Below are 27,248 nucleotides of genomic sequence, written 5' to 3' on the forward strand. Positions count from 1 at the left end.
ACGATAGAGAAAGGCATCCAGTCCCTGAGGGAATCAGCCATTATAGAGATGATCTATCGTAGGCCGGATTCCAGGAACACATCCGTAGATCCAGATGAAGTCGAATGTACACGACCCATGTGGCGGAAACTTACACGGAGTGCGCCATCATCATATGCCCACACATTGGCATCAATGACCTGGAATGACGGAATATCACCAACAGTGGATTGCCTGATTCGTCAACTCCGACAGTTCGAAGACAATCTCACCCCTTCCATCATTTCAGCTGTGGAAAAACTGTCCCAGGAGTTCAAACAATTGAGAGACGATTTATCCGATCTATCCAGCTCCCCACGCGTACCAACCCATGTCTCAGCTATTAACAGAAGGCGCCCTACTGCTCGAGAAAGAAAATATAGGAGGTACACGCCACGGGCCACCTTATGGTTTTACCTGCGGGATCATGGAGAAGACATGAGAAAGTGGGATGGAAAACCTACTTCAGCTCTGGAGCAACGGATGCGTGAACTGAAGAGGAGAACAATGGTCAAGGATGATCCTCCCAGGAAAGCTGCTGCTCCAGTCTCTGGCGAGCAGTTTCCCAGATGGAGCGAAAGAGCTGATTTTACTCCAGCTCCTGTGATAAGGAATACTAATCCCTTTCTACAAGACAGAAGCGGAGAATTTTATGATCACTATTAGAGGGGCCCTGCCTCCAGCCAGGTGGAGGAGAGGGATAATCGGGTTTACTGGACTGTGTGGATCAGATGGCCTGGCACATCAGTCCCACAGAAGTATAAGGCTCTAGTAGATACCGGTGCACAGTGTACTCTGATGCCATCAAGGTATCAAGGGGTGAAACCCATTTATATTTCTGGAGTGACAGGAGGATCCCAAGCATTAACTATGCTGGAAGCTGAAATCAGCCTGACTGGGAGGAAGTGGCAAAAGCACCCCATTGTAACTGGTCCAGGGGCTCCATGCATCCTTGGCATAGACTATCTCAGGAGAGGGTATTTCAAAGACCCAAAAGGGTATAGATGGGCTTTTGGTATCGCTGCCTTGGAGACAGAGGAAATTAAGCAGCTGTCCACCTTACCCGGTCTCTCAGAGGATCCTTCTGTTGTGGGGTTGCTGAAGGTCGAAGAACAACAAGTGCCAATTGCGACCACAACAGTGCACCGGCGGCAATATCGCACCAACCGAGACTCCTTGATTCCCATCCATAAGCTGATCCGCAGACTGGAGAGCCAAGGAGTGATCAGCAGGACCCGCTCACCCTTTAATAGCCCCATATGGCCAGTGCAAAAGTCTAATGGAGAGTGGAGATTAACAGTAGACTATCGTGGCCTGAACGAAGTCACACCACCATTGAGTGCTGCCGTACCGGACATGTTAGAACTTCAGTATGAACTGGAGTCAAAGGCAGCCAAGTGGTATGCCACAATTGACATTGCCAATGCATTTTTCTCAATCCCTTTGGCAGCAGAATGCAGGCCACAGTTTGCTTTCACTTGGAGGGGTGTCCAGTACACTTGGAACCGACTGCCCCAGGGGTGGAAACACAGCCCTACCATCTGCCATGGATTGATCCAGACTGCACTGGAACAGGGGCAAGCTCCAGAACACCTGCAATACATTGATGACATCATCGTGTGGGGTGATACAGCAGAAGAAGTTTTTGAGAAAGGGAGGAAGATAATCCAAATCCTGCTGAAGGCCGGTTTTGCCATAAAACGGAATAAGATCAAGGGACCTGCACAGGAGATTCAATTTTTGGGAATAAAATGGCAAGATGGACGCCGCCAGATCCCCACAGACGTGATCAACAAGATAACAGCAATGTCTCCACCAACTAACAAGAAAGAAACACAAGCTTTCTTAGGTGTTGTGGGGTTCTGGAGAATGCACATCCCAAATTACAGTCTGATTGTAAGCCCTCTCTACCACGTGACCCGGAAGAAGAATGATTTCAAATGGGGCCCTGAGCAACAACAAGCCTTTGAACAAATTAAACGAGAAATAGTTCATGCAGTAGCCCTTGGACCAGTCCGGGCTGGGCCAGATGTGAAAAATGTGCTCTATACCGCAGCTGGGGAGAATGGTCCTACCTGGAGCCTCTGGCAGAAAGCTCCAGGGGAGACTCGAGGTCGACCCCTCGGCTTTTGGAGTCGGGGATATAAAGGATCCGAGGCCAGCTATACTCCCACTGAAAAAGAGATACTGGCAGCCTATGAAGGGGTTCGAGCTGCCTCAGAAGTGATTGGAACTGAAGCGCAGCTCCTCCTGGCACCCCAGTTGCCTGTGCTGGGCTGGATGTTCAAAGGCAGGGTCTCCTCTACACATCATGCAACGGATGCTACATGGAGTAAGTGGGCCGCACTAATTACACAACGAGCTCGAATAGGAAATCTTAGTCGTCCAGGAATTCTAGAAGTCATCATGGACTGGCCAGAGGGCAAAGATTTTGGGATGTCACCAGAAGAGGAGGTGACGCGTGCTGAAGAGGCCCCACCATATAATGAACTGTCAGAGAGTGAAAAGCAATATGCCTTGTTTACTGATGGGTCCTGCCGTATTGTGGGAAAGCATCGGAGATGGAAGGCAGCTGTGTGGAGTCCCCTGCGACAAGTTGCAGAAACTGCTGAGGGAGAGGGTGAATCGAGTCAGTTTGCAGAGGTGAAAGCCATCCAGCTGGCCTTGGACATTGCTGAACGAGAAAAATGGCCAGTGCTTTATCTCTACACTGACTCATGGATGGTGGCAAATGCCCTGTGGGGGTGGTTGCAGCAATGGAAGCAGAGCAACTGGCAACGCAGAAGTAAACCCATCTGGGCTGCTGCATTGTGGCAAGATATCGCTGCTCGGGTGCAGAACCTGGTGGTGAAGGTACGCCACGTAGATGCTCATGTACCCAAGAGTCGGGCCACTGAGGAACACCAGAACAACCAGCAAGTGGATAAAGCTGCTAAGATTAAAGTGGCTCAAATGGACTTGGATTGGCAACATAAGGGTGAATTATTTTTAGCCCGGTGGGCCCATGACACCTCAGGCCATCAAGGCAGAGATGCAACATATAGATGGGCTCGTGATTGAGGGGTGGACTTAACGATGGACACTATTGCCCAGGTTATTCACGAATGTGAAACATGTGCTGCAATTAAGCAAGCCAAGCGGTTAAAGCCTCTCTGGTATGGAGGACGATGGCTGAAGTACAAGTATGGGGAGGCCTGGCAGATTGACTATATCACACTCCCACCAACCCGTCAAGGCAAGCGCTATGTGCTTACCATGGTGGAAGCAACCACCGGCTGGCTGGAAACATACGCTGTGTCCCATGCCACTGCCCGGAACACTATCCTGGGCCTTGAGAAACAAGTCTTGTGGCGACACGGCACCCCAGAGAGAATTGAGTCAGACAATGGGACTCATTTCCGGAACAACCTCATAGACACTTGGGCCAAAGAGCATGGCATTGAGTGGGTATATCACATCCCCTACCATGCACCAGCCTCTGGGAAAATCGAACGGTACAATGGGCTGTTAAAAACTACACTGAGAGCAATGGGTGGTGGGACTTTCAAACACTGGGATACACATTTACCAAAAGCCACCTGGTTGGTTAACAGTAGGGGATCTGCCAACAGGGCTGGCCCAGCCCAATCAGAACTTTTACGTACCATAGAGGGGGATAAAGTTCCTGTGGTGCACATAAAGAATTTGTTGGGGAAGACAGTCTGGGTTATTCCTGCTTCAGGTAAAGGCAAACCCACTCGTGGGGTTGCTTTTGCTGAAGGACCTGGATATACTTGGTGGGTAATGCGGGAAGATGGGGAAGTCCGATGTGTACCTCAAGGGGATTTGATTTTGGGGGAAAACAGCCAATGAACTCAATTGTACGCTGTTGCCTGCTCTATAACACTTTTATAGCCCACCAGCTAGATATCTTCAGGTCGCCAGCAATTGACCCTGACTTCCCTCCGATCATCACCTCAACAAAGAATGAATTTTGAGGAAACCAGATGAGCTCAGCAGTGACCAGACGAGTTTGGCGGTATCATCAGCAGGCCACAACCCAACACTACATACCGTCCCTCCTGCCCTGAAAGACTGTTACAAGAGATGGAGCCTGACATCATGGACTGGATGAGTTCAGCAATTTTACAGGGATTGGTCCATTGACTAGGGAATGATATCTTTCTCTGTGTGTGGGTGTGGGTGTATATATATATGTGTATATATATGGGACAGGGGTGATGGTGTGTTGAGAGATGTGGGATCTGAGCATGACATGAATGGTATGGAATAAGGGGTGGATACTGTCCTGGGTTCAGCTATAGCAGTCATTTTTCTCCTTCTTAGTAGCTGGTGCAGTGCTGTGTTTTTTAACTTTCAGCCTGGGAACAACGCTGATAACACTGATGTTTTCAGTTGTTGCTAAGTAATGTTTATTCCAACCAAGGACTTTCTCAGTCTCATGCTTTGCCAGGGAGGAGGGGAAGCCGGGCGGAAGCAGAGACAGGACACCTGACCCAAACTGGCCAAAGGGGTATTCCATACCACAGCACGTCATGCCCAGTATATAAACCGGGGGGAGTTACCCGGAAGGGCTAGATCACTGCTCGGGTCGGGCTGGGTATCGGTCGGCGGGTGGTGAGCAATTGTATCCTCTCCCCTTGTTATTTCACTAATCGTTATTATCATTGGTGGTAGCAGTAGTGGTTTTGTATTATACCTTAGTTGCGGGACTGCTCTTATCTCAACCCGTGGGAGTTACATTCTTCCCATTCTCCTCCCCATCCCTCCGGGAGCGGGGGGAGGAAGGGGGGGAGTGAGCGAGCGGCTGCTGTGGTTCTGAGTTACCGGCTGGGCTCAAACCACGACACAACTTTTTAAAGGTTTTGCAGGAAAACCAGGTGGAGGTTGGGGACATATTATCACAAGTTATTTTTTCTATGGCATTTCTGTTTGAATTAAGTTCATGTAGACTTGCCTTGCATCTTTACTTGTTTTCTATCGTTAGCCAGTTGCTACTGACAGGCAATAGTACTTTATTTTTTGTTCAGTCTCAAAAGCATGAAAAGCAGAGGCACAATGTAATTTAAATAAAAAGAATTCTTCCAGAAAAAATGAATTTTGTGGACTGATAAAGCTGTACAGACATCTAGTATCCTGCACATAGGAGCCACTGTATTTTGCAGGATACATTTTGATAAAGTATCACAGAAGCCTGAAAGAAAAATACATGAATAGACCTAACTCATGGGATGAGTGTGGTAACCGTATTATCTAAACCACTCACATGTATTTCTGTGGACCAATACAGAAGATGAAAGAGCTCAGAAATGCCTTCCCTTTTGAGAAGTAAATTTTGAGATAGTTTGTAGCTTAGAGCAAACCAACACTGGGGATCTATCTGTATTACAATCATCTTGAATTAAATTATCATGATGTTTCTCAGCTAATTTGAGGAAATCTTTCCCATAAAGACACTGTAGCCAAAAGACACTGATTGCATTTCCTAGCTTTCTATTGTCCCTCTTAAGGTGGCAGTTTGTGAAGGGGTAAAGCTGCAGAACAGGAAAAAGAAGAGGAGTGAATATCCCCGGGGAAAGTACATTCAATCATTTTATTACCCCCACATCTCCTAAATTCCCAAAAGGGATTTCTCCTGAGTGTGTGAAAAGTGTAATCTTTGAGTTAGGTGAGGAAAGTAGTAGGAAGCAAGCAGAGCTGGAAGTAGAAGCTTATTGTGCACCCTCTAAGCATGCATTTCTATTGCTGCTGCGCACTGTTGGACTGGGTCAGGGGTTCGTTGTATTGTGGAGGTCGCATTGGCACCATGGCAAGCTTGTGCTTTTTCTTCCTGGAGGAACAAAGGGTTGCCAGCTGAAGGGGATTGGGGTTGATTGCAGTAGCTGGACTGCAGGTGCAAAGGGGAATGGAAGGTAATTTTCCCTGGGGATGACTCATGCATGGGTGAACCAGGGACTAATGTGAGGGAAGGGTTGACAACAGAAGCAAGCTTGAAGGGTTTGTGGGCCCTGCAGTTCAAAAAGTATCTTGCATAAACTCTGGTGGAGCATTGAAGTTGGGATTAAGCTGAACAGGCAAAACTGACTTTAAAAGGATTTTTCATGGAGAATGACCAGTAAAAACAATGCCACTTAGGTTGTTTGGGGGCAAGCCAGAAAGAAGAGAAAATGCATGTGTATGGAGAAAGGAAGGATTGATAGGAGAGTCAACTATTAAAAAGAAATTATCAGATATAGAAGTTTGAGAGCAGCAGTTTTATGGATAGTAGGGCTATAAACTACACAGATTTCTGAGGCCATTGATAGAGGGAGAAATTTTCTTCCCCTTCTGTTTGAAATTTTCAGTATCTCTTCCGGTTAAAACAAAACAACTATTATTCATGAAAAGTAAGTAATTGTGCACTGAGGGGACAGTTGGAATTCAGTTGGGTATGAAGAGTGTGATGCTGTTCAAGAATAATGGCCAGAGTGTACCAATCGACATTTGCATCCTCAGATTTTTACAATTATAAATCTCAATTATTTATCAGGATTGATTCTTTGCACATTTTTCCTTGTCACTCTTAGCAATTGACTTACAAATTTTTGTTGAAAGTGGCTTCTAATGTGAATAATGCTTAGTGACTGCAGAAATACTCTTGAACTTTAGCCAGAAGTAACTATCGCACAGATTTCATTATGGTCAGTGCCTGAAATAGTTTAAGAGTTTAACCTCTAGTTGTCTAGTTGGTTGGTTTTTGTTGCATCTGTAATATTACAGAGCATCCTCTTACAAGATTCATTTGCCTTTCTAGCATTCTCAGATTTGCTTACTTTACTGTTTTGAGGGTTATTCTATATTTAGTATTTGCATGATTTCATCTGGAAACAAATTGCTTTAAATCTTACCATTTTACCTATTTCATTCTTCTCCAGTTTCTCCAAACAGATGCATTATAGAGATTTATAATGAAGTTGTTACAAGACATTTTGCGCATTCTTTTACCTCTCAAGGCTTTCCTGCATTTGCATGCTGGATTGTGCTGTCCTAGCAAGGAAGCTATAAATAGACTATCTGATGCAGTGAGGCAGCTATGCCACAGTAGCCTTGGAAATCTTTCACCTGTAACTCTGCATTCCCATTCCCACCGACCTCACTCTTGCAGTAGCAGGATGCAAAAGGGACGTAAATGATTGATTGCTGCTGGTGGTGTCTAAAGTCTGAGTGTATTAAGTTTGATGGAGCAATGAAGAATAGAGTAAGCTGTGAAGCTGCTCCTATCAAAAAGGGGTAGGGATATACTGATTGCAGTTACTGCAGTACATTAGATTTTGGTTGTTTGCACAGGTGACTTTCAAATTGAAATTAATGTTATTGCCAAAGTTAAATGCTTCTTTAAATCATTGTTCATAGGAGTTACGTTAACATTCTTAATAATTTAAATCTATAAAGTACTTGTATATATTAAAGCACTAGAGAGTACATGTTTACATTGTGAAAGATGTTTTGTTTTTTTTTACAGTGTGAAAAATTCAAATTATTGTCTCCCATCATATACTGCTTATAAGAATTATGATTATTCAGAGCCAGGAAGACACAATGAGCAGCCAGGCCTGTGTGGCCTGAGTAACTTGGGGAATACATGTTTCATGAATTCAGCAATTCAGGTATGTACTTTAGAATAAAATAAGCTTGTCTTATTACTTGGAAACTAATATCTTGTTATTTTTTGTCATGTTTGGAAATTAAGAAACTCTATTAAGTAGCAGGATAGGATTAAAAGTGAGGAAATAATTTATATACTAGAAAAGCTGATTTACGTAGCTGCATTCATGGTTTCCCCTGGTTTTGCATAGTGATCAATGTTAGAAAGATATTTGACAGCATTATAAGTGAGTGAACCCTAAAATGGGATTCTTTGCTTTTTGTAATGATTGCTGTACATGCATGTTGCAAAAAATCCTTTTTCATTTTGAGATGGTGTTGAGTAGATGGTAATGCTGAAGTATCAAAAATAGATGACCAGTGGATCACTGGGCCTTTATTTCTAACTAATTATCATGTACTTCTAGTATACAGGTTAACATGCAGGGAACCTTTTAACATATTTTCCTTTGAACTTTCCCATTTGAATAGCTGCTATTTCAAGGATGTGGTATTTTACAGAAATGTGTAATAGCTTGTTTCTTTGCTATGATTGGAAGAGAAATACTATTATGTCTAGTAGTATTCTTACCAAAACAGAAAACCCCTTGGTCCTTTTAAGTGGAAGCTGTAGTGGTAGATTGATTAATGATCAGGAAGAACTAGTAGTTTAATTTGGTTTTGTTTAGTTCTGCAACTTGTGTTCGTCTTCAAAGTAGTCTTATGTCAAAAAACTGGAGAGTGTATTTAAGTTCTTGTTCACATTTTTTTCCTGCTGAGTACAAAGATACTAGATCCTAATCGAGCATACTACAGAGTTAATCTCTTCCTTTGTCATCACAACAGTTTCCAACTTGTGTTTGTGATTTCTTCGGGTGAAATGAAATTTTAAAAAAAAAGTATCCCTTATTTGTATATACAGTCAGAGAATAATTTGGGTTAGAAGGGACCCCAGGATGATCATGAATCCCACCTCTTCTGAGAAGAGTCTGGCTCCACTTCTCTGTAGCCTCCCATAATGTAGGGACAGACAGCCACGAGCTTTCCCCTTAGTCATGTCTTGTTCAGGTCAAACAAATACATACACCTCCCAGTCTTTCCTTGCATGTTTTTCTCCAGCCCCCAACCATGTTGGTGGCCCTCCTCTTTCTTACACTAGGGAGCCCTAAGCAGGACAGTGCTGCTGTTCCAGGAGCAGTCTCACAGGTGCCAAGTAGAGGGGGAGACCTGCTTTGCCTTGCCTCTGGCTGGTATTGCTAATACAGCCCAGCTTGCAGTTGGCCACCTTTCCCACAAGGATGCACTGCTGGCTCTTCCACATTTTGATAGAAAAGGACCATTGGGTCATATTATGCAAAGCTGCTTTGTAGCCAGTCAGCCCTCAGCCTGTAGTGGTATATGGGGTTATTCCATACTTACTTATATAAGGCATCCATAAAATTCAGTTTATTCTTGTTTCTAAAAATGTTTTCATGAGAATACTTAAAGAGAAGTTGAACAGTGCAGGAAGTAATTAATTTTACTTTTTTTTTTAGCATGCTGCATGATAGATGGCTAAACCAGAAGGGGAAGGGACATAGATTTTGAAGCATCCATTCTAAACAAAAAAGCTATATGTAACCTCTCTTGATTACTGAATTGCCTCATTATGCTGCTATAAAGAAAAACAAAACCCAAGAATATATTTGTGTCTAGTGTGTGAACAAGAATTGTCTTTTTAAAGTCGAATTAAAAGAATATTCTTAGTGCACAGTGGATTATTTTTTTTATGATGCCACACTGTTCATCAGGCTAGACTGATTAAAAACAGGGATAATTTTGATTACTTACTCAGTCCTTTTTTTAAACTGGTATGCATGAATTTGCATATATGCAGATTTGAAAGTAACCTTTTAGGTGAGAATTACAGGCATGGGTTATTGCCTTTAGGAATCTTGCACAGCTTGACAGACTTATTACAGTTCACATCAGTACCCCATTGTGTTACCTGGATTTAATTCTGAAGTCTGTATTCTAAATCAATCAGCTTTGACTTCATTGCTTTTCAGTTATATCTGGGGAATCAAGTATTCAAATAAATTCTGAGAAACTGTAGTTTAAATTAAAAAATAGAATCTTGCTGATTCACAAAACAGTGCTTTGGGTAAGAAAATTAGGTGATTATTGGGCAGTGCAGCTTTTAGTTTGGCATGGTACCTTTAGTACGTCCTTGATGGTGTGGTTTTTGAAATGCATTATTTGGCAAGGAAGTGTACAATATCTTTCAGTTCCACCTACAGTATCTCTCAAAGAAAGTGTTGTTCAAAGTCTAATGTTATTGAAGAAATCAATGGAAGTGTTAGTGATAGAATGACAAGCTTTGTTTTTAACATTTCTCACACACTCTAAGTTCTACTGTCTTCTTTTTTCTTGCCACCACTTCTGCCTTTTTTCCAATTACACTGAAAACATACATTTCACTGCACTAATTTGCCATTAATTTCACCTCCTGCTGTTACTGGCGTAACATTGGATTATTCTGGCTAGAGATGTAATACCTCTGGCTGAAGCACTCTGATCACATTTGATCTTGTTTAATCTTGGAAGCAACAAAGGGATGGGCCTGAATAGTATGTGGATGGCAGACTAGGGAATTCTGCTTGGGAATTTTAGGTGCTCTAGGCTTTGACCTGGATGATGGAGCAGAGTGCACCTTCAGCAAGATTAGAGATGACAGAAATCTGGGAGGAGGGACCGATACACCAAATGAGTGTGCTGCCGTTCAGAGGAACTTCAGCGGGCTGGAGAAATGGGTAGACAGGAAGCTCATGAAGTTCAGTCAAAGGGAATGCAAAGGCCTGCACCTGGGGAATAACAACCCCAGGCACCACTACACACTGGGGCGTAGAGGCCAGTGACCAGATGGAAAGCAGCTTGGCAGAGGAGCACCTGGGGTCCTCCTGGGCAAAAAGCGTGAACATAAGCCAGCAACGCGCCCTTATGGCCCAGGCAGACAACAACAGCCTCCTGGGCTGCACTGAGCAGAGTATTGCCAGCAGGTCAAGGGGGGTGATCCCTCCCCTCCCCTCTGCACTGGTGAGACACCCCTGGAATGCTGTGTTTAGTTCTGGGCTCCCCAGTAACAGAGAGACAGGGACATACTGGAGCAAGTCCAGTGAGAGGCCAGGAAAGCGGCCTCAAACCTGGCGGCACCTGACCTCTGTGGAGAGGCTGAGAGAGCTGGGACTGTTCTGCCTGGAGGAGAGAAGGCTTCAGAGTGAACCTCTCAACCTGTATAAATACCCAGTGGGAGGGAATGAAGAGGATGGAGCAAGGCCCTTCTCAGCGATGCCCACTGTAAGGAGAAGAGCCAATGGGCACAAACTGAAGCACAGCCAATTCTAGTTAAATAGAAATTCTGTTTTACAGTGAGGGTTATCAAACAGTGGAATAGGTTTTCCAGGGAGGCTGTGGAGCCTCCATCACTGGAGATGCCCATTACCTGACTGAATACAGTCCCAAGGAACCTGCCCTAGCTGACTCTTCTTTGAGCAGGAGATTGGACTAGACGATCTCCAGAAATGCCTTCCAACCTCAACTATTAAATGATTCTCTGATCTGCTTTGGTTACTTACTCTAGCTTATTTACCTTATTAAGGCATCTTCCTTCATGATTATATTTAAAAAGGCAATAATTCAATATTATTTCATATTGGAACTTCTGTAAAATTTTTCAGATTCTTTTAAAGGGTATTCCATGTATCTAATTCTAATTTACTTCAATGCTAACACCTAAGGCTTGATTTTTATTATTATTAAGGCTTAAATGGCTGCTTTTGCAGATCTGAGCACTAAATAAAACAGGAAAGACAAAAGGGAGCTTGTGGACTTCATGAAATTATACTATGTATGCTTGAACCTATATCAAGGGAAAAAAAAAAAGGAGTATGTGGCAAGATGTTTTATTCACATTCGCTGATGTACCTGGCTATCTTCTAAGCTGAAAAAGTTAGAAAAATATGAATCTCCTGGAGCATTACTGTGCTGCCACCTGTGGATGTTTCCTAAGTATTGCTTTGCCCTTTTGATAGGGTACTAGTGATTAGAGGTCTGTGGGAAATGCCTTTTTTTTTCTTTTGCGGTGAAAACCTGAGAGTTCACAGTTTTCGTTTTGTGACTGAAGAATAGGAGAACAATGGAAGTAAATGTTTTCATTAAAAACCCTTTTTCCCCACACACACATTTTCATTTTTGTTTTTTCCATCAGTTCGATAATACATACTTGACTTTTCAACAACAGCTGCTGAGAACTTTGCAATGGATTGTTTCAGCAGTTTTCTTTCTCCAGAAAGCTGATTAACAGTTACTAGTGGCTGTGAATTTATCTTTCACCAAAACCTGAAATTATAAAGTTTTTCGTGCTTTGTTTCAGTTGCCATAGGCATACAGAGTTTGAGTTACGGGGTGTATTAGCTGAGCGCTTTTCACCATGTCTGACGCTACTTGCTTCAGACAAAAGTAGGATAGGCAGGTGTGAAGTAATTCACTTGCTCCTATTACTTGGATCTTTCTTTCAGTCAGTCAACTCTTGGTCTTTTATTAGAAGGCTGAAATATGAAATGTCAATGTCTTTTCATTGAAATTGTTATTAAGTAATTGTTATTAAGTAATTGTTATTAATTAATATTAATCATTATTAAGACTGTTATTAAGTGAAGAACTATGATACTTACAGGAACACTCAATTTTTAGCTTGATTTCATGATCTTACTGTCAGTGCATTTCCCCAGTTCAGTGGCATAATAGATAATGATGTTTTCTTTGTTTCAAAATTTTATTTTAATCATTATTTCTGTGTAATACTTCTTACGGGATGTGAATAAATGTTTCCTCATTATCTTAGTATCATAGGATAATTCAGGTTAGAAGGAACTTCAAGAGGTTTCTAGTGTAACCTCCTGCTCAAAGGAAGGGTGGCTCTGAGGTCAGACCAGGTTGCCTAGGGCTTTATTTAGTTGGGTCTTAAAAATCTCCAAGAAGGCTGCACAGCCTCTCAGCTCCACTGCTTGACTGTTCTACAGTGAAAACTTTTTTCCTTATATCCTTAACATCTCTTTGTTCCAGTTTATGCCTGTTGTTTCTTGTCCTCCCACTATGCACCACTGTGAAGAGCGTGGTTCTGTCTTCTCTTTAACTAGAAGGCTGCTGTTGGATTTCCCTGAAACAGTCTTTTCTGCAGGCTGAGCAAGCACCAGTGCTTAAGCCTTTTCTTACAGAGCAAGTGCTTCCAGGCCACTGACTCTCTTGTTGGCCTTCTTTCTTCATTCATTTTATTTTCTTTGTATTAAATTAAACAATCAGAGTCCTAGTAAACTCTTTTATCAGAGTTTTCTCATACTTAAATTATATGGATTTAGAGAAGTATAACATGATTATTATTATTATTTTTCCTCCTCTATGAAGGTTTCATAGAACAGGTAGACTTACTAACAAGATCATAGTCTAGTATTGGAATTACAGTATTCCAGTGAGGCTACAGCACTGATATATATAAACGACAGTAAAAATAAAGATTATTTATTGTTTGTTTTTCTGTGCATCTTAATGCCTCCCACACCCTGCTAGCTACAGCTGTGCTCTCTTAACAGTAGACTATATGGGTCTTTACAGCTGATTACGTCTCCTTTTTGACTTAATAGTTTAGCGTTCTTCCAGGGTGTTTGTGTGCATGAGTATGTACATCAACAACACGTACAGTGTTGCATAATACAGTTGATGCACAACTTGTGTGAAGCATTGTTTCATCCAGTCGCATTGTTTCCTCTTTCTTGGAGGTTGATTTTATGATCCCTTGATACTGATTACATAAGTAGTTACCCACAAATCACTCTGCTACAGAAAAAGCTTCTTTTTTCTTTTCCTTTTTTTCCAAGTAATGAATAGGTAACATGGGACTATAATTTCAGCGTTAACCTTTGTCATGTTGAAGACCAATCCTTCTCTTCTGTGGTTTGTCTCATAGTTGGTCTTGCAGTTTTTACATTCTGTTCTATCTTTTCCAAACTACCTAAATGACCAGTTTGGGTCCAGAGACTGAGCACCTGACGGAAGTTTTGTTGGTTAAAGAAAACTTGTGGAGACTGCAGTACCTGGAATGAAGTGCCATGCTGTTTACCTCTTTAGTTCACAAATGGTTTTCTGTAGTTTTACCACATTTGTTTAGGGATGGGGTTTTTGTTTTTGTTTTTTGTTTCTATTATTCTTCACCTGTCAGTATACTTGTTGGTTTACATGTATCTGTGTTTTAAAACAAACAAAAAACCCAAAACCACGAGGTTGAACAAAGCACATAAATCTGCTGACTTTGCGGTCTAGTACATTGTCTCAGTTCTAATAGTTTTTCGGGCTTGGGGTTTTGTTTGTTTGGTTTGATTTTCTGGTGGGATTTTTTTGTGTTGGTTTAGGAAGGGGAGGTTGTGGTTTGTTCCGGGTTTGGTTTTCGTTTGTTTGGTTTTTATTGATGCTTTCCATAAGTCTTGCTTGGTAACCTACAACATACCGCATCATGAGAGAATAAGAGTGTTGGCTTCCTTTCAAATTCACATCTGGATGCTTTTTTCCCTGTGACCTTAATCATGGTCTTAAATAGTTCTCCGTTGTCAGCCTTTTCAAGAGTAAACATGTTGGTAATTATTTAGCTTCGTCAGTTATGTTGAAAAGATCAGTGGGTATGTGGACAACTGTATTAGTTCCTTTAGCAGCTACTCTTTTAAAAGTTGTGGCATCTAATGTTTTAGAAAAGACTCAGCTCTATATCTCAGAAATTGCTCTGTTCAGATAGATGCTTGTGCTTTCCAGTACTACCATCAGTGTCATCTTATGTTGGAATGTGGAAATTGCTGTAAGGAAAAAGCAAAATTATCTGTAGTAATCTCCCTGACTTATGCATGGAAATATAAATTAATATTCTGAGAAAATTACAATTAATTTATCAGGTGAAAATTAGAAAAAGATAAATTAGGGGGTTTTGGTGAAACAACCCACTGTCAGCATATTGTGTAGTGCTTGACTAAGAACCTATAAAAAAATTTACTATTTTTGCATATTTGTTCCGGACATTCCTCACACTAAGCTGATCAGCCGAACTGCTTTAATCTTGTACCCAGACCAAAAATAATCCAGAAGAAAAGTGAGGAGGAAAAACAGGGTTGTTTTGTTTTTTTTTTACAGGTGAGATGAACATGTTTGTTGTGCAATCAGATGAGGATCAGCAGAGAAGGGGCAGGACTTCTTTGGGCAGTAGGATTTGCAAATCACTCAGGTTGAACATGGAATTTTACCTACAGTGTAGTTTTATTTATCATTAGCTTAGTGTGGTTTGCACTGTATTGTTTCTGGGTATCTGGTAGAACTTGCTAGTCCATCTGTTCATTTAGGTTCATGCTAAAAATAATCTTTTGAAAATTGACCACTTCTGTGTGGATTTGAGAGACCAAGTGTTTCTCCTCTTAGCTGCATGAATCAGTTCAGAACTGGCAACGCAGATCTGTGAGGCTGGATCGCCACTACTAGGAATAAAAGCTGTTTGCTGTGTAGCAAGAGAAGAATGAGCTTTCTACAACTCAAATCTTTGTTTAGAAATAATTCAAATCACTGTTCTAAAAATTCTGTCTTTCTATTTACAGTGTCTGAGCAACACACCTCCTCTTACAGAATACTTCCTCAATGATAAATACCAAGAAGAGCTGAATTTTGACAATCCTTTGGGAATGCGAGGTGAAATAGCAAAATCTTACGCAGAGCTTATCAAGCAAATGTGGTCAGGAAAATACAACTATGTAACCCCAAGAGCATTTAAGGTCAGTAGGGAATTTAACCTGAATATACTTTGTCATTTGGTTTTACAGTTTAAGTATACAAAACTTATGGAAAAATACGAGAATAAGAATTTGAAGTCATATTCATCAGTATGCAGACCATTCATTTAACTGTTAAATATGCATCCAAATATTTTAAGTGTGAACTGTCCTTGTGCTTTGGTCTTTGAGAATTAGTTTTGACTTCCTGTCTCCATTGAAAAGCTTGTCTTTTATAACTTTACACATTTTACCTTCTCAACTTTCTGTTGCAGCATCTTGGAAGTATCTATTTATAACAAGTAAGGTACCAGAAGTATTTGTATTTATACTTTTTTAGACACAAGTGGGACGATTTGCACCACAATTTTCTGGTTATCAGCAACAAGATTGTCAAGAGCTACTGGCTTTTCTCTTGGATGGATTACATGAGGATTTGAATCGAATTAGGAAGAAGCCTTACATTCAGTTAAAGGATGCAGATGGGAGGCCAGACAAGGTAGTGTTTTGGTGTTGATCTTCTCCATTTTAGTCAAGGCTGTACATTGCAAGATACTTCTACATGATTGTGCATCGAAAAGTTGGGACACTGATCATGTGTGGCTTTTTCTGGAAGAGATTTCAGAAAACAAGGCAAGACCTTAAAATGGAGATCTTCAAGTACCTGTGTAAATTTCAGGTTATTCGCAAGACAATTGGGTGGGGTGGAAGGGTGTTAAAGAGTTGGAAAAACAACTTCCATTCTGTTGTTCTGTTATTCTTATACCTACACTATGCAATGTTCTGTCTTTCTCCAGTATTCTTACTTTAGGGAAACTCTTCTAGCACTGAGCTATAAGCATATAGAAAATTTAGTCTCACTAATAATTCTCACCATTCATTTCCTACTGCTTTGTCATAACCCAGGTCATACTTTAATTACAGGTGGTTGCTGAAGAAGCCTGGGAAAACCATTTAAAAAGAAATGATTCCATCATCGTAGATATATTTCATGGCCTTTTTAAATCCACCCTGGTTTGTCCTGAATGTGCTAAGATATCTGTAACCTTTGATCCGTTTTGTTATTTGACGCTTCCATTGCCCATGAAAAAAGAACGCACTTTGGAAGTTTATTTGGTTAGAATGGATCCACTTGCAAAGCCTATGCAGGTAAGCCTGTACAAAATTCCTGACTCATGTGGCATTAACAATGAACCTGAGTTGCTTTATATTTGTTAGATTTATAAGTACAATAAGCAAATCCAACAAGCTTTAGTTTTCTGATACATGTTCTGAAGTCCCACTTAGAAAGCCTGAGGAAGACTATACATACCTTCTCATATTTCTATCAGTTTCAAGGAAGATATTGGTAATTTCTTTATGGTTGTGTTAAAAAGGTTTCTTAGGTTTTAAAATGTATGCTGTCTTCGTTTCTTATTTTAGTGTGGCTTTAAATAATTTGAACGGTTATTTAAAAAAAAGTACTTGTACACTTAATCCAGACTTAATTTCTCAGTTCTTAGCCTCAGAAGGCAAATCTTGGCAATAACTGGTGCAAAAAACCCCAGACTAAGTATATTAGGCAGTCCTGAATTCTTCTATGCTATCACTTAATAGTCAAAATCAAAGATTTCTTTGTAAAGAAATCTCTTTTGCCTTTTTTTAGGAAGGATGGTATTCTACACCTTAGAATAGCATTAAACAATATACATAGCTTGTGGTAACAAAATCATGATTAAACGGTTCTGTTATGGGGTAAGCAAGGATAGGGGAAATAAATAGGACACAGGCAGTTAGGCAGACTTGTATAAAGGCTTTAACACGTAACACCAGAGTACTATAGGAGAGAAGATGGAGGGGAAAGGAAGTATTCTCAAAGGCAATATGAGTTAAGGAAGTCAAAGGTAAAAGGACATGTGTTAACTGTTGAGAGATGAGCCTGCTAGAAATCCAATTATTTGTGAGAACAGGCTTGCACAAGGGACACGCAGTAGTTGAGGGTGACCCTGTGTGACATGTGAGATGGTTATGCAGGAATGAATAAATTTTGGGAAGAGTACGAGTTCAGTAGAACTTTTGTGAGTCTAAATAACTATAAGACTTAAGGAGATACCAGACACATGCTGTACTTGGCAATTAATTGCAAAGTTATAATTCCTTCTTTCTAATTAATCCTGTCTTTATTTATTATGCAAATAACAGGTAAGGGTCCTGTGTGGAGTATCATTTCAAACTGCAGGGAAGCCACAGGGAGGTTTTCTTTGTTAATCATCAGGTTCTCTCTCTGCATGGGAAATTAAAATCAGCGTTTATCCATTGCCTGCCGTTGCTTTTTTATTCCCAGTAATACTTTATGAACAACTGGTGTTGTATTCTAAATTTAAGAATGTAGTGAATAGCATGATTACTATTTAAATGCTTAAATAAGCAGGTGCTGTTGAAATAGAAATCTAAGTGATTGCTGCTGTTAGTCTTCTTATGGAGAAAGTAAAATAACATTAAAGAAAAACTTCATGTGAACTAACAAATGTAGTGTTCAAAGTGTGCGTGATTGTGTGAATAAAGTTGTGAAGGTAACTACTACTTTTTCAATAGCTTTTGGAATTTGTGTTAGTTGATTTCCATACTTCACACCTTAAGGTCAAGAATCTGAAAGTAGTACATGAACTATAGTGAACATGAGATAAGTTCTTTTTTCTTATGTGTATTTGTTCTCTTAAGAAATTAAAGTGACATTTTATTCTTTTTTTTTTTTAGTACAAAGTAGTTGTTCCCAAAATTGGAAATATATTGGATCTTTGCATAGCATTGTCAGCTTTGTCTGGTGTTGCTGCAGATAAGGTAAGAGTGACTTCTTAGAGGAAGCACAAGAATGAACATTTCAACACATACTAACCTGATTTAATGATGTATACTCCATTTTCTTTTTAGATGATTGTTACTGATATATACAATCACAGATTCCACAGGATATTTGGCATGGATGAAAATCTGAGTAGTATTATGGAACGTGATGACATTTATGTGTAAGTACAGATAACATGCTTCATGTGTCTTTGCAGTTTGTTTAGTTCTTTGCAAAAGATTAAAACGTAGACATAAAATGAAGACAAATCTTGGGGGGTTTATTATTTTTTAAGTTTTTTTCCCTTTATAGCCTCTTAAATTACAGTTGTCCTTTGTATTTCTGTTTGTTTTTCTTTAGATTTGAAATTGCTATCAATAGAACAGAAGATACAGAACAAGTTATAATTCCTGTTTGTTTAAGGGAAAAGTGCAGATACACTAGCTACAGCCATAGTGGTTCTTCACTCTTTGGTCAACCTTTTCTCATAGCAGTGCCTAGAAACAATACTGAAGATAAACTGTATAACCTGCTGCTGCTAAGAATGTGGTAAGGTTATTGTTTAAAGAAAAACGTGTTTGCTATGAATAATGCTAATAGTTGTAATCAGTAGGAACTTATATTTACATGCATTGCTTACAAACTGAGTAGAGTACTTAGTCTTTTATTTGCTTTCTACTAAATGTATTTAATCTGAAATTGTAGCCACTTGAGACATGAACTAGTGTGGATTTTAATTTGACTTTTTTGTTTGGTTGGTTTGGTTTTGTTTTTGTTTCGTTTTGTTAGCATGACCTCATCCAAAAACTATTTGAGAAGAGTAGAGAGTCAATCTGTATTGTCAGTTTTGGGGAATTAATTCTGCTGTATACATAGCTGCTTGTTAAAATCTGGTAAAATGGAAGTGTTTTGTCAGTTACTCTGCTATGGTTATAACTCCTGTATCTACTATACAAGTTCATATGCTAATTTATGTTGTAAAAGTACATGGTAGATACTTTCTGAAACTAGGCTGGAATAAGTGTCATCATGTGGGAGAAATTAGAATCATATAACATCTAATTTAAATTCATGCTTCATTTTCTGTTGACATAATTTCCTCTGTAAGTGAACAGAGGAATATATTTTTGTGTAAAAAAACATATTTTTGTGTAAAACAAAAAAAAAGAAAAAATTTTTTTTGTGTAAAAAAAATATATTGGGGGGGGGGAAGATATGTTTAATGAACAGTTAAAGAAGTGAATTCTGGATAAACAAACTAATAACCAAGAATCAAGTTGTATAAAATCAAGTAACTGCCAAAAGGTGAGCAGAATTTCAGATGTACCTGTAATAGTACATGTCAGGCAATAAAACTGTTTATTCTGAATAAATCAGGAGTGCAGGAATACAGTACACTAGAAAATATTTGCTGTAACCATTGAATATTTTGGCTTGAACAATGTAAATATTTAAAAATGCATTGGTTCTAACTAGTGCTTTCATTTGTTATATTTAGCCGATACGTAAAAACATGTACCGAAAGCGAAGACACTGAAGGAACCCTACATTGCTGTAAGGACCATGGTATCAATGGTAATGGCCCAAATGGAATACATGAAGAAGGATCTCCAAGTAAGACTGGAATATCTAGAATTGTTTAGTATTTTGTGTTCAATTTGAAACTGAAGTTAATTCTGTAGTGTCCTTCAGTTATTGTTATTCTACTTAATTTCTTCCTCCTTACTCTTCTGATTGTTTCAGGTGAAATGGAAACAGATGAACAAGATGATGAATCCAGCCAGGATCAGGAACTTCCTTCAGAGAATGAAAACAGCCAGTCAGAAGACTCAGTTGGAGGTGACAATGACTCTGAAAATGGATTATGTACTGAGGATACTTGCAAAGGTCAACCACTCATGGGACACAAAAAGCGATTGTTTACATTCCAGTTCAATAATTTGGGCAATACCGACATAAACTACATCAAAGATGATACCAGGCATATTAGGTTTGATGACAGGCAACCTAGGCTTGACGGTAAGTCATGGGGAACAGGCTGGGCAACACTTGGTTCTGATACTTGTTTCTGACTCCACTTCCATAGAATAGTGTTTCATTCTCTCTGTGTGCTATTCGATACATCTTTTTTTCCAGTAGTAAATTCTGTATAAATAATGAATTTGTTATTGTAATTAACTCATAAAAATGCAGAAATTGTGTATGCTTCACTTTTTCATCTTACATTCATGCTAGCATTTTTTAATTTATTTTAAAGAGTGTTTGCCCAAAGTTTACAATTTCATGTAAAGCAAGGAATAATATTAAGAGAAAACATGTTTTTAATCTTAGAAAGATCCTTCCTTGCTTTGGATTGGGATCCTGAATTGAAGAAGAGATATTTTGATGACAGTGCAGCAGAGGTAAGCTGTTTATGTTGCTCCCCTTTCCAGCACTAATAAAACTTAAATGTGAAAAACACAACTTAATTAATGTGACATAAGAGATTGTATGTCTTCAAAAGAAGCAGCTAGGTTTTGGTTTGTGGTTTTTTTTTCCCCACATTATTCATAGTAAATATGTTGTCATAAATAAACTTCATTTACACATCTAATTAATTAGCAAATCTTAGGCTTACTAATTTGGAAGTAAATCTGAAGCTGTGAAAACTTCTTGCTTGAATGGTTTCTGATCAGTTTTTCCATATATAGGAGCTTTGTAGTTACTCTTTATAGTAAGACGACATCACTAAAATGAGTTTTGTTTCATTTGTTCTCTTAACTCAAGAAATACTTCTCTTTAGGATTTTGAAAAACATGAAAGTGTGGAATATAAGCCTCCCAAAAAGCCTTTTGTGAAATTAAAAGATTGCATTGAGCTGTTCACAACAAAGGAAAAACTAGGTGCTGAAGACCCATGGTAAGGACAGAAAAAATTGCTATGTTCTATTGTGTATTTGTCAAAATGTAATCAAAACCACACTTGAACATTAACGGAGATACTTAATTGATTTCTTAATGGTATTTTGAATCTTGAAGTCATTTCAAGCGTAGTTGAAAATTCTCAGTATGTTTTCTGTTTTGATCCATTGCTTAACTAAAATCATTACCATATACAGAAGGTTATGTTTGTATGGGAGACAATTAGTGCATTCAGAATTAGGAGGAAGGGTAGATCCATAAGATATTGTAGTCTATGAACTGTGATCTACAGTGAATGAATAACATCGTGCCAAATCCAATGCAGCGTTTTAAATATTCCTTTGAGATGAGAAAGCTTGGTGCATACTGAAGTTTTTTATGTAGATCTATAACTTGCCTTGCATTGATACATGAAACCAGGGTGTGCTTAAACAACAGGTTTGTGGGATAGGGAATGTCTGTAGTCAGTAGAGCCTCTCAAATTCATGTTCCAACCGTAAAGTTTTTCGTGGAGACTTCTGATTCATGGTTCTTCCAAATTACAATTAGTTAGGAGTTTTATCTGACTATTCACAATTACAGGATGTTCCCATAAGATCCTTCTTCTCCAGGAATCTTCTAGCAGATAAAAATCTTTCATCGATACCTGTAGCTCAGAATTAAGTTTAAAAAGAGGGTCTGCCACTTTCTCTTTTGTGGATACTTAAAAGTTTTGGAAAATTCCAATTGTCACCAGAGATCCTGCTTTATTTGGGCACAGGAGCGGGTTGACCTCATTTGTTTTTCTGGGTGTTAGTGGCAGGTGGAATGGGATAGGAGGCAGAAGAATTTGGAATTGAAACTTGGAAGAATCACAGTTGTCTGTTATATAAAAACTGGCTTTTCGTATAGTCAGTTTTCCTGAAGTATTTTCATAACCCTTCATCTTTTTTTTATAAAATATCAGAAAGTTGTGTTTTAACTAATGATAGAGGGACTACTATAGAAGATGGGAATCCTATATTGGGGGGTGCTACTTTTGTGTTCAAAATGCTGTTGGGCTTCACTGTGAGCATGCTGGCACACTAGCACCTCACATTTTAAACTGGAAGGGAGGTCAATGGCATTAGTAACAGAACATGGAATGTGTGTGTTCCGGCTCGTTCAGTTACTGGCTTTCTCTATGGTAATGTATTTTAACATACATATGGACTGCAGTTTTTAAAAAAATTGTATTTTTTCTTCTAGGTATTGTCCAAACTGTAAAGAACATCAGCAAGCTACCAAGAAGTTAGACTTGTGGTCACTGCCCCCTGTACTGGTCGTTCATCTAAAGCGCTTTTCCTACAGCAGATACATGAGGGACAAGTTGGATACATTGGTTGACTTTCCAATTAAGTAAGAAACTAAGTATTTTGGGCTAGAAGTGTAAAAGCATGACTAGGACACATGTTTAATTCAGCAATTATGTAAAATGGTTTTGTTCTCAGCTTCCATGCATGTGACAAAATGCTTGTAGGTGAAAAGTATCAACTTGGAAAAATAATAAGAGTAGATAACCACATGTTGGACTGCATCAGAAGGAGCGTGTCTAGCAGCTTAAGGGAGGTGATTCTCCCACTCTACTCTGCTCTAGTGAGACCCCCCACCTAGAGCACTGCGTCCAGCTCTGGGGCCCCCAAAACAAGAGGGACATGGACCTGCTCAAGCAAGTCCAGAGGAGGACCGTGAAGATAATCAGAGGGCTGGAGCACCTCTCCTATGAAAACAGGCTGAAAGAGTTGGGCTTGTTCAGCCCGGAGAAGAGAAGGCTCCGAGGAGACCTTCTGGCAGCCTTCCAGTACCGAAAGGGGGCCTACAAGAAATCTGGAGAGGGACTTTTTACAAGGGCATGTTGTGACAGGGTAAGAGGGCTTAGCTTTAAGATGAAAGAGGGTAGATTTAGATTAGCTATTAGGAAGAAATTCTTTACTATGAGGATGGTGAGGCACTGGAACAGGTTGCCCAGAGAAGTTGTGAATGCCCCATCCCTGGCAGTGTTCAAGGCCAGGTTGGACGGGGCTTGGAGCAACCTGGTCTAGGGGAAAGTGTCCCTGCCCATGGCAGGGAGGCTGGAATGAGATGATCTTTAAGGTCCTTTCCAACCCAAACCTTTCTATGATTCTGTAAGTATGGAAGAACTCTTATCAATAGTTTTGGCCAAGATTGCTGGCTTCTGTTCCACTCCTCACAGAGTGAGAGACGTACTCAGTGTAGTATAGTGTATGTTTTACTTGTGGGGAATAAAAAGTGAAGAGCTCAAAGACCACCAAAGTGTGAAATGGTTAAAAATATTATTAACATGACCTTCTTTTGGTTGTTTGTTTTTTGTGTGTTTGGTTTTGTTTTGTTTTTTGTTTTGTTTTTTAAAACAGTGACTTGGACATGTCAGAGTTCCTTATTAATCCCAATGCAGGGCCTTGCCGCTACAATTTGATTGCTGTTTCCAATCATTATGGAGGAATGGGAGGAGGGCATTGTAAGTTGATTTCAAATATCCTAATTCTACAAGTCTGCTTTCTTTCCAAAATGTTTATTTTGGTTTAAATACTGATCGCTTTGAATCAATGGCTTTTTTAATGGTTGAGGGATTTTTTTTTTTCATCACCTTGAAATGCTTTCACAAGTATTTTAACACAAAAATCTATACAAAATGAGCTATAAATTTTACGTTATAGCTATGTATATTGTGGAAAGAGAAAATATTAGATCTCCATAAGAGTTACTGTACTCTTACAACTGATTTTGTCTTACTTGCCTGTATTTTTATACATTGTGCCTCTCCTTGAAAGAAGAGGGAAAAATGCAAAAGTGATAGAGGGATTTTATTTTGACTGTTTCTTCTCACTATGTGTTCTCTTTGCAAGGGGAATGTTACTGGTTAAGCTTTCTTTGCTTAAAAAAACCCAACAAATGTGTGAAAGTCTAATAGTGATAGGTTTTAGTTAAATATCAAGTGTTTCACAGTAACAGACTCTAGCAACTGCTTGTGTTACATCTATGAAGATAGAGTCCTCAGACATTGTACTTTTTTGTCCTAGATACTGCTTTTGCAAAAAATAAGGATGATGGAAAATGGTACTACTTTGATGACAGTAGCGTGTCCACTGCATGTGAGGACCAAATAGTGGCAAGTACCTTTTGTGTTTCTAAAGTTGGGACTGTTGGTAATGTTCTTTTCTTGAGGGAAGACAAATGAAGAGTGAACTGTGAACCTTGCAGTAAATGTGTAGGCAGTAGTTTGTGTTCTTTCAAAGGACAACACAAAACCAAAATGGTTTGTTCCAACATAACAAAAATAACTTGTATGAAAGCTTTTGTAATTTTACTTTGTACACCTGGAAGGAAAAAAAAATGGATAACTTGGATTGTAAATGTTTTGTCTGGAGCCTCATGAGATATTACGCTTCTCTCTTCTACAGTCCAAAGCAGCATATGTGCTCTTCTACCAGAGACAGGACACAATCAGTGGAACTGGCTTTTTTCCTCTTGACCGGGAAACTAAACAAGGTGCTTCAGCTGCCACAGGCATCCCACTAGAAAGTGATGAAGACAGCAATGAAAATGATAATGATATAGAAAATGAAAATTGTATGCACACTAACTAATGGAAGAACTAGAAGCCATAAGAGACTTTCTTACCGGGGATACCTATGGAAAGAGGGAAATTGCCCACCAAATTAAGAATAAAAATCTGAGATGGGGAATTTCAGATACCAGAATGTAAATCTTTATTAAATTTTAATATGTGCAGTACTTGAAGTGAAACAATAAAAACTTAAACAGAAATTGTCTCTAATGCATTTACAGTCTTGTATTCACAAGCTATATATAGGAAATCACAAATAAACCCCTTTTAAGTTTTCTGCTGCTGTTCTGATGAATTATGTTTTCTTCTGTTTTGGATGTGAGTTAATAACTAAAATGTTAAATCTGTGGACTTCTGACATTTATTTTCTTAGTACTGCAAGAATACTACTGCCAAGTTTAGTTTCTGATGAATATATACATGTTCCTTAGGCTGTCACAGAGATTACAAGTAAAAATGTCATAAATATACAAGCAGTAGTTTTCTTGAAACCGCAAATTTTTGTTTCTCCCTAAAAAAAAAAAAAAAAAAAATTTTTTTTTTTTTTTTTTTTTTTTTTAATTTGATGACAATAGAAGAAATAGCTTGAAAAGGTGTTTTAACCTTTTGTGATATAGTTGAGCATCCAGAATATTATGTTCATCTTACTGCTGCTGTGGAACAGGTTCTGGATTTCATGCTGCATTAACAAAAAGTTTTTCAATTAACTGTAAGTATCCTTTGTTGCTTGTTGGAATCTACTCTGCAGACATAACTCCTGTTATCTCGCTTATAAGAAATGCATAATTTTAATCTGGTGTCAGTCCAAAATTTAAAATTGTGCTGTAAGTTCTTTCTCCCCAGTTTTTATAGTTTGACAGCTTGCAAACTACTCTGTAATAGGGTCAGAGTTAATAGTATTCTGTATCCATAGTAATGACTGTGTATCGGGCTTAGATGAGAATTTTTTCAATATAACCTGCCTTTAAATTGTTAATGAACAAAATTTCTTTAAAGGTAGGCTTGTTAATTTTCTTTGTGTGTTCCTGATGGAATTCACCATAGCCTTACAGCATATCTGAAAAGGTAACTCATTATAAGAGAATTGGCATTTGCATGTTCAAGTCAGAACCTGTACAGTATATAAGGCGTACAAACTTTGAATTGGGTTTTAGTTAACTATATTCAGGGGTCCAGGATGCCAAAATAAGTGTGACAGTTTGAAACATTTTTTTAATTTGCTGCTTTCCCTTTGATCTAGTTGGAAGAATGTATTGATGATTTGTATACAATACTGCCTTTGAGAGGGGCTCTTAAGTGGGGGGGCACACTTCACATATCTACTACCTGGAGAATTGCTTTGTGTCCCACTGTTTAAACAAATAATTTAAAAAAGAAAAAGGCAAAAAGTATGATGTTCTTCACTTGAACTAATCAAATACAATAGGTTATAAATTGTGTATTGTAAATAAAAGTTCACTCTGTGAGTGCACATTTTGGTAAATTATTTATTTATGTTAGCATTAAAAAGTTTAAAAATTTGCATTTGACCAGGATATAAATAAGGTATGTTGGACATGGCTTTGCTTTATACCTTGATATTAAAACTGGTGTTTCATCCTGGTATTTTAAAGCTGCTTTGAGTTCTTTTTTTTTTTTTTTTTTTTTTTTTTTTTAATGTAAACTAACCTCCTGCATGACAGAGGTTAAAATTTTGTCTGCACTTGAGTTCACTTGGGTTTACATTTGAAATGCGCATGTTTATTTATACAGATTTCAATAAAGCTATTCAAGGCCTTATTTAGTCTCCCATTTTCTTACAAATTCTTTTCCCCCAGTGCTTGTGTAATGGGTGATCTTTGTCTAAGACTTACATTATCAGTTACAAAATGGCTATTTAATGACCAACACAGAATAAGGTTAATAGTATGTCCAGAAGACAGTATATATGAAAGGGGTTCTCCCCTGTCATTGCCTGGCTCTAAAAACATTTATAAAGCTGAAAAAAAAAAAAAATTGTCATAAAAACTTATTCCTTGGGTTTTAAAAGTAATACTATAACAGTAATTAATCAAATGGGAAGTTACTAACTCTGAGGTGGTTGGTGAAATGAGGTGATACATTTAAGATTAGACAAACCAATATAGTGGGGGGGAAATGATACAAGCTTTTGGCTTAAAACTTTGTAGTTAGATGTGGAATTCAGTAACCCAGTACAAGGCTATGTGCTCTATTAGATTGTGAGTTTAACTTGCTTATTTTAATCAGAGCACTTGAGATTTATCTGTGGAGTAAAGGAAGTAATCCTACAGAAGCAACCATCTCTTTGAATAACACACGCAAAGAGCCCCAGCTACATTCATACTCCTGTTGGTTTTCACATATCATATTAGCCTAGAACTTGCTTGGAAAAATGATGGAGGAGTGAAGGATCTGGTTTGGCTTACCAAAGTCTCACTTTG

General features: G+C 38.9%; 1 protein-coding gene across 12 annotated transcripts in view; it reads left to right on the plus strand.

The window, feature by feature from the left end:
- USP15 (ubiquitin specific peptidase 15) overlaps positions 1 to 25,081 on the plus strand; it is a 67,609-nt gene extending 42,528 nt beyond the window's left edge. For 6 of the 12 annotated variants that reach the window (XM_030480354.1, XM_030480356.1, XM_030480357.1 and 3 more), the window contains 15 exons: positions 7,520 to 7,664; positions 15,306 to 15,479; positions 15,817 to 15,975; positions 16,401 to 16,625; positions 18,213 to 18,296; positions 18,387 to 18,481; positions 18,661 to 18,849; positions 19,799 to 19,914; positions 20,044 to 20,319; positions 20,632 to 20,702; positions 21,083 to 21,198; positions 22,428 to 22,577; positions 23,594 to 23,697; positions 24,260 to 24,348; positions 24,641 to 25,081. In XM_030480354.1, coding sequence (XP_030336214.1) covers positions 7,520 to 7,664; positions 15,306 to 15,479; positions 15,817 to 15,975; positions 16,401 to 16,625; positions 18,213 to 18,296; positions 18,387 to 18,481; positions 18,661 to 18,849; positions 19,799 to 19,914; positions 20,044 to 20,319; positions 20,632 to 20,702; positions 21,083 to 21,198; positions 22,428 to 22,577; positions 23,594 to 23,697; positions 24,260 to 24,348; positions 24,641 to 24,826 — 2,179 coding nt within the window. In that variant the 3' untranslated portion in view covers positions 24,827 to 25,081. Of the gene's footprint in view, positions 1 to 7,159; positions 7,179 to 7,519; positions 7,665 to 15,305; positions 15,480 to 15,816; positions 15,976 to 16,400; positions 16,626 to 18,212; positions 18,297 to 18,386; positions 18,482 to 18,660; positions 18,850 to 19,798; positions 19,915 to 20,043; positions 20,320 to 20,631; positions 20,703 to 21,066; positions 21,199 to 22,427; positions 22,578 to 23,593; positions 23,698 to 24,259; positions 24,349 to 24,640 lie in introns of those variants that run through there. The other 6 variants (XR_003990666.1, XR_003990667.1, XR_003990668.1 and 3 more) reach the window with 4 other exon arrangements.
- Positions 25,082 to 27,248: the final 2,167 nt, after the last annotated feature.

Source organism: Strigops habroptila, chromosome 3 (genome assembly GCF_004027225.2).
Source record: "Strigops habroptila isolate Jane chromosome 3, bStrHab1.2.pri, whole genome shotgun sequence".
NCBI lineage: Eukaryota > Metazoa > Chordata > Aves > Psittaciformes > Psittacidae > Strigops > Strigops habroptila.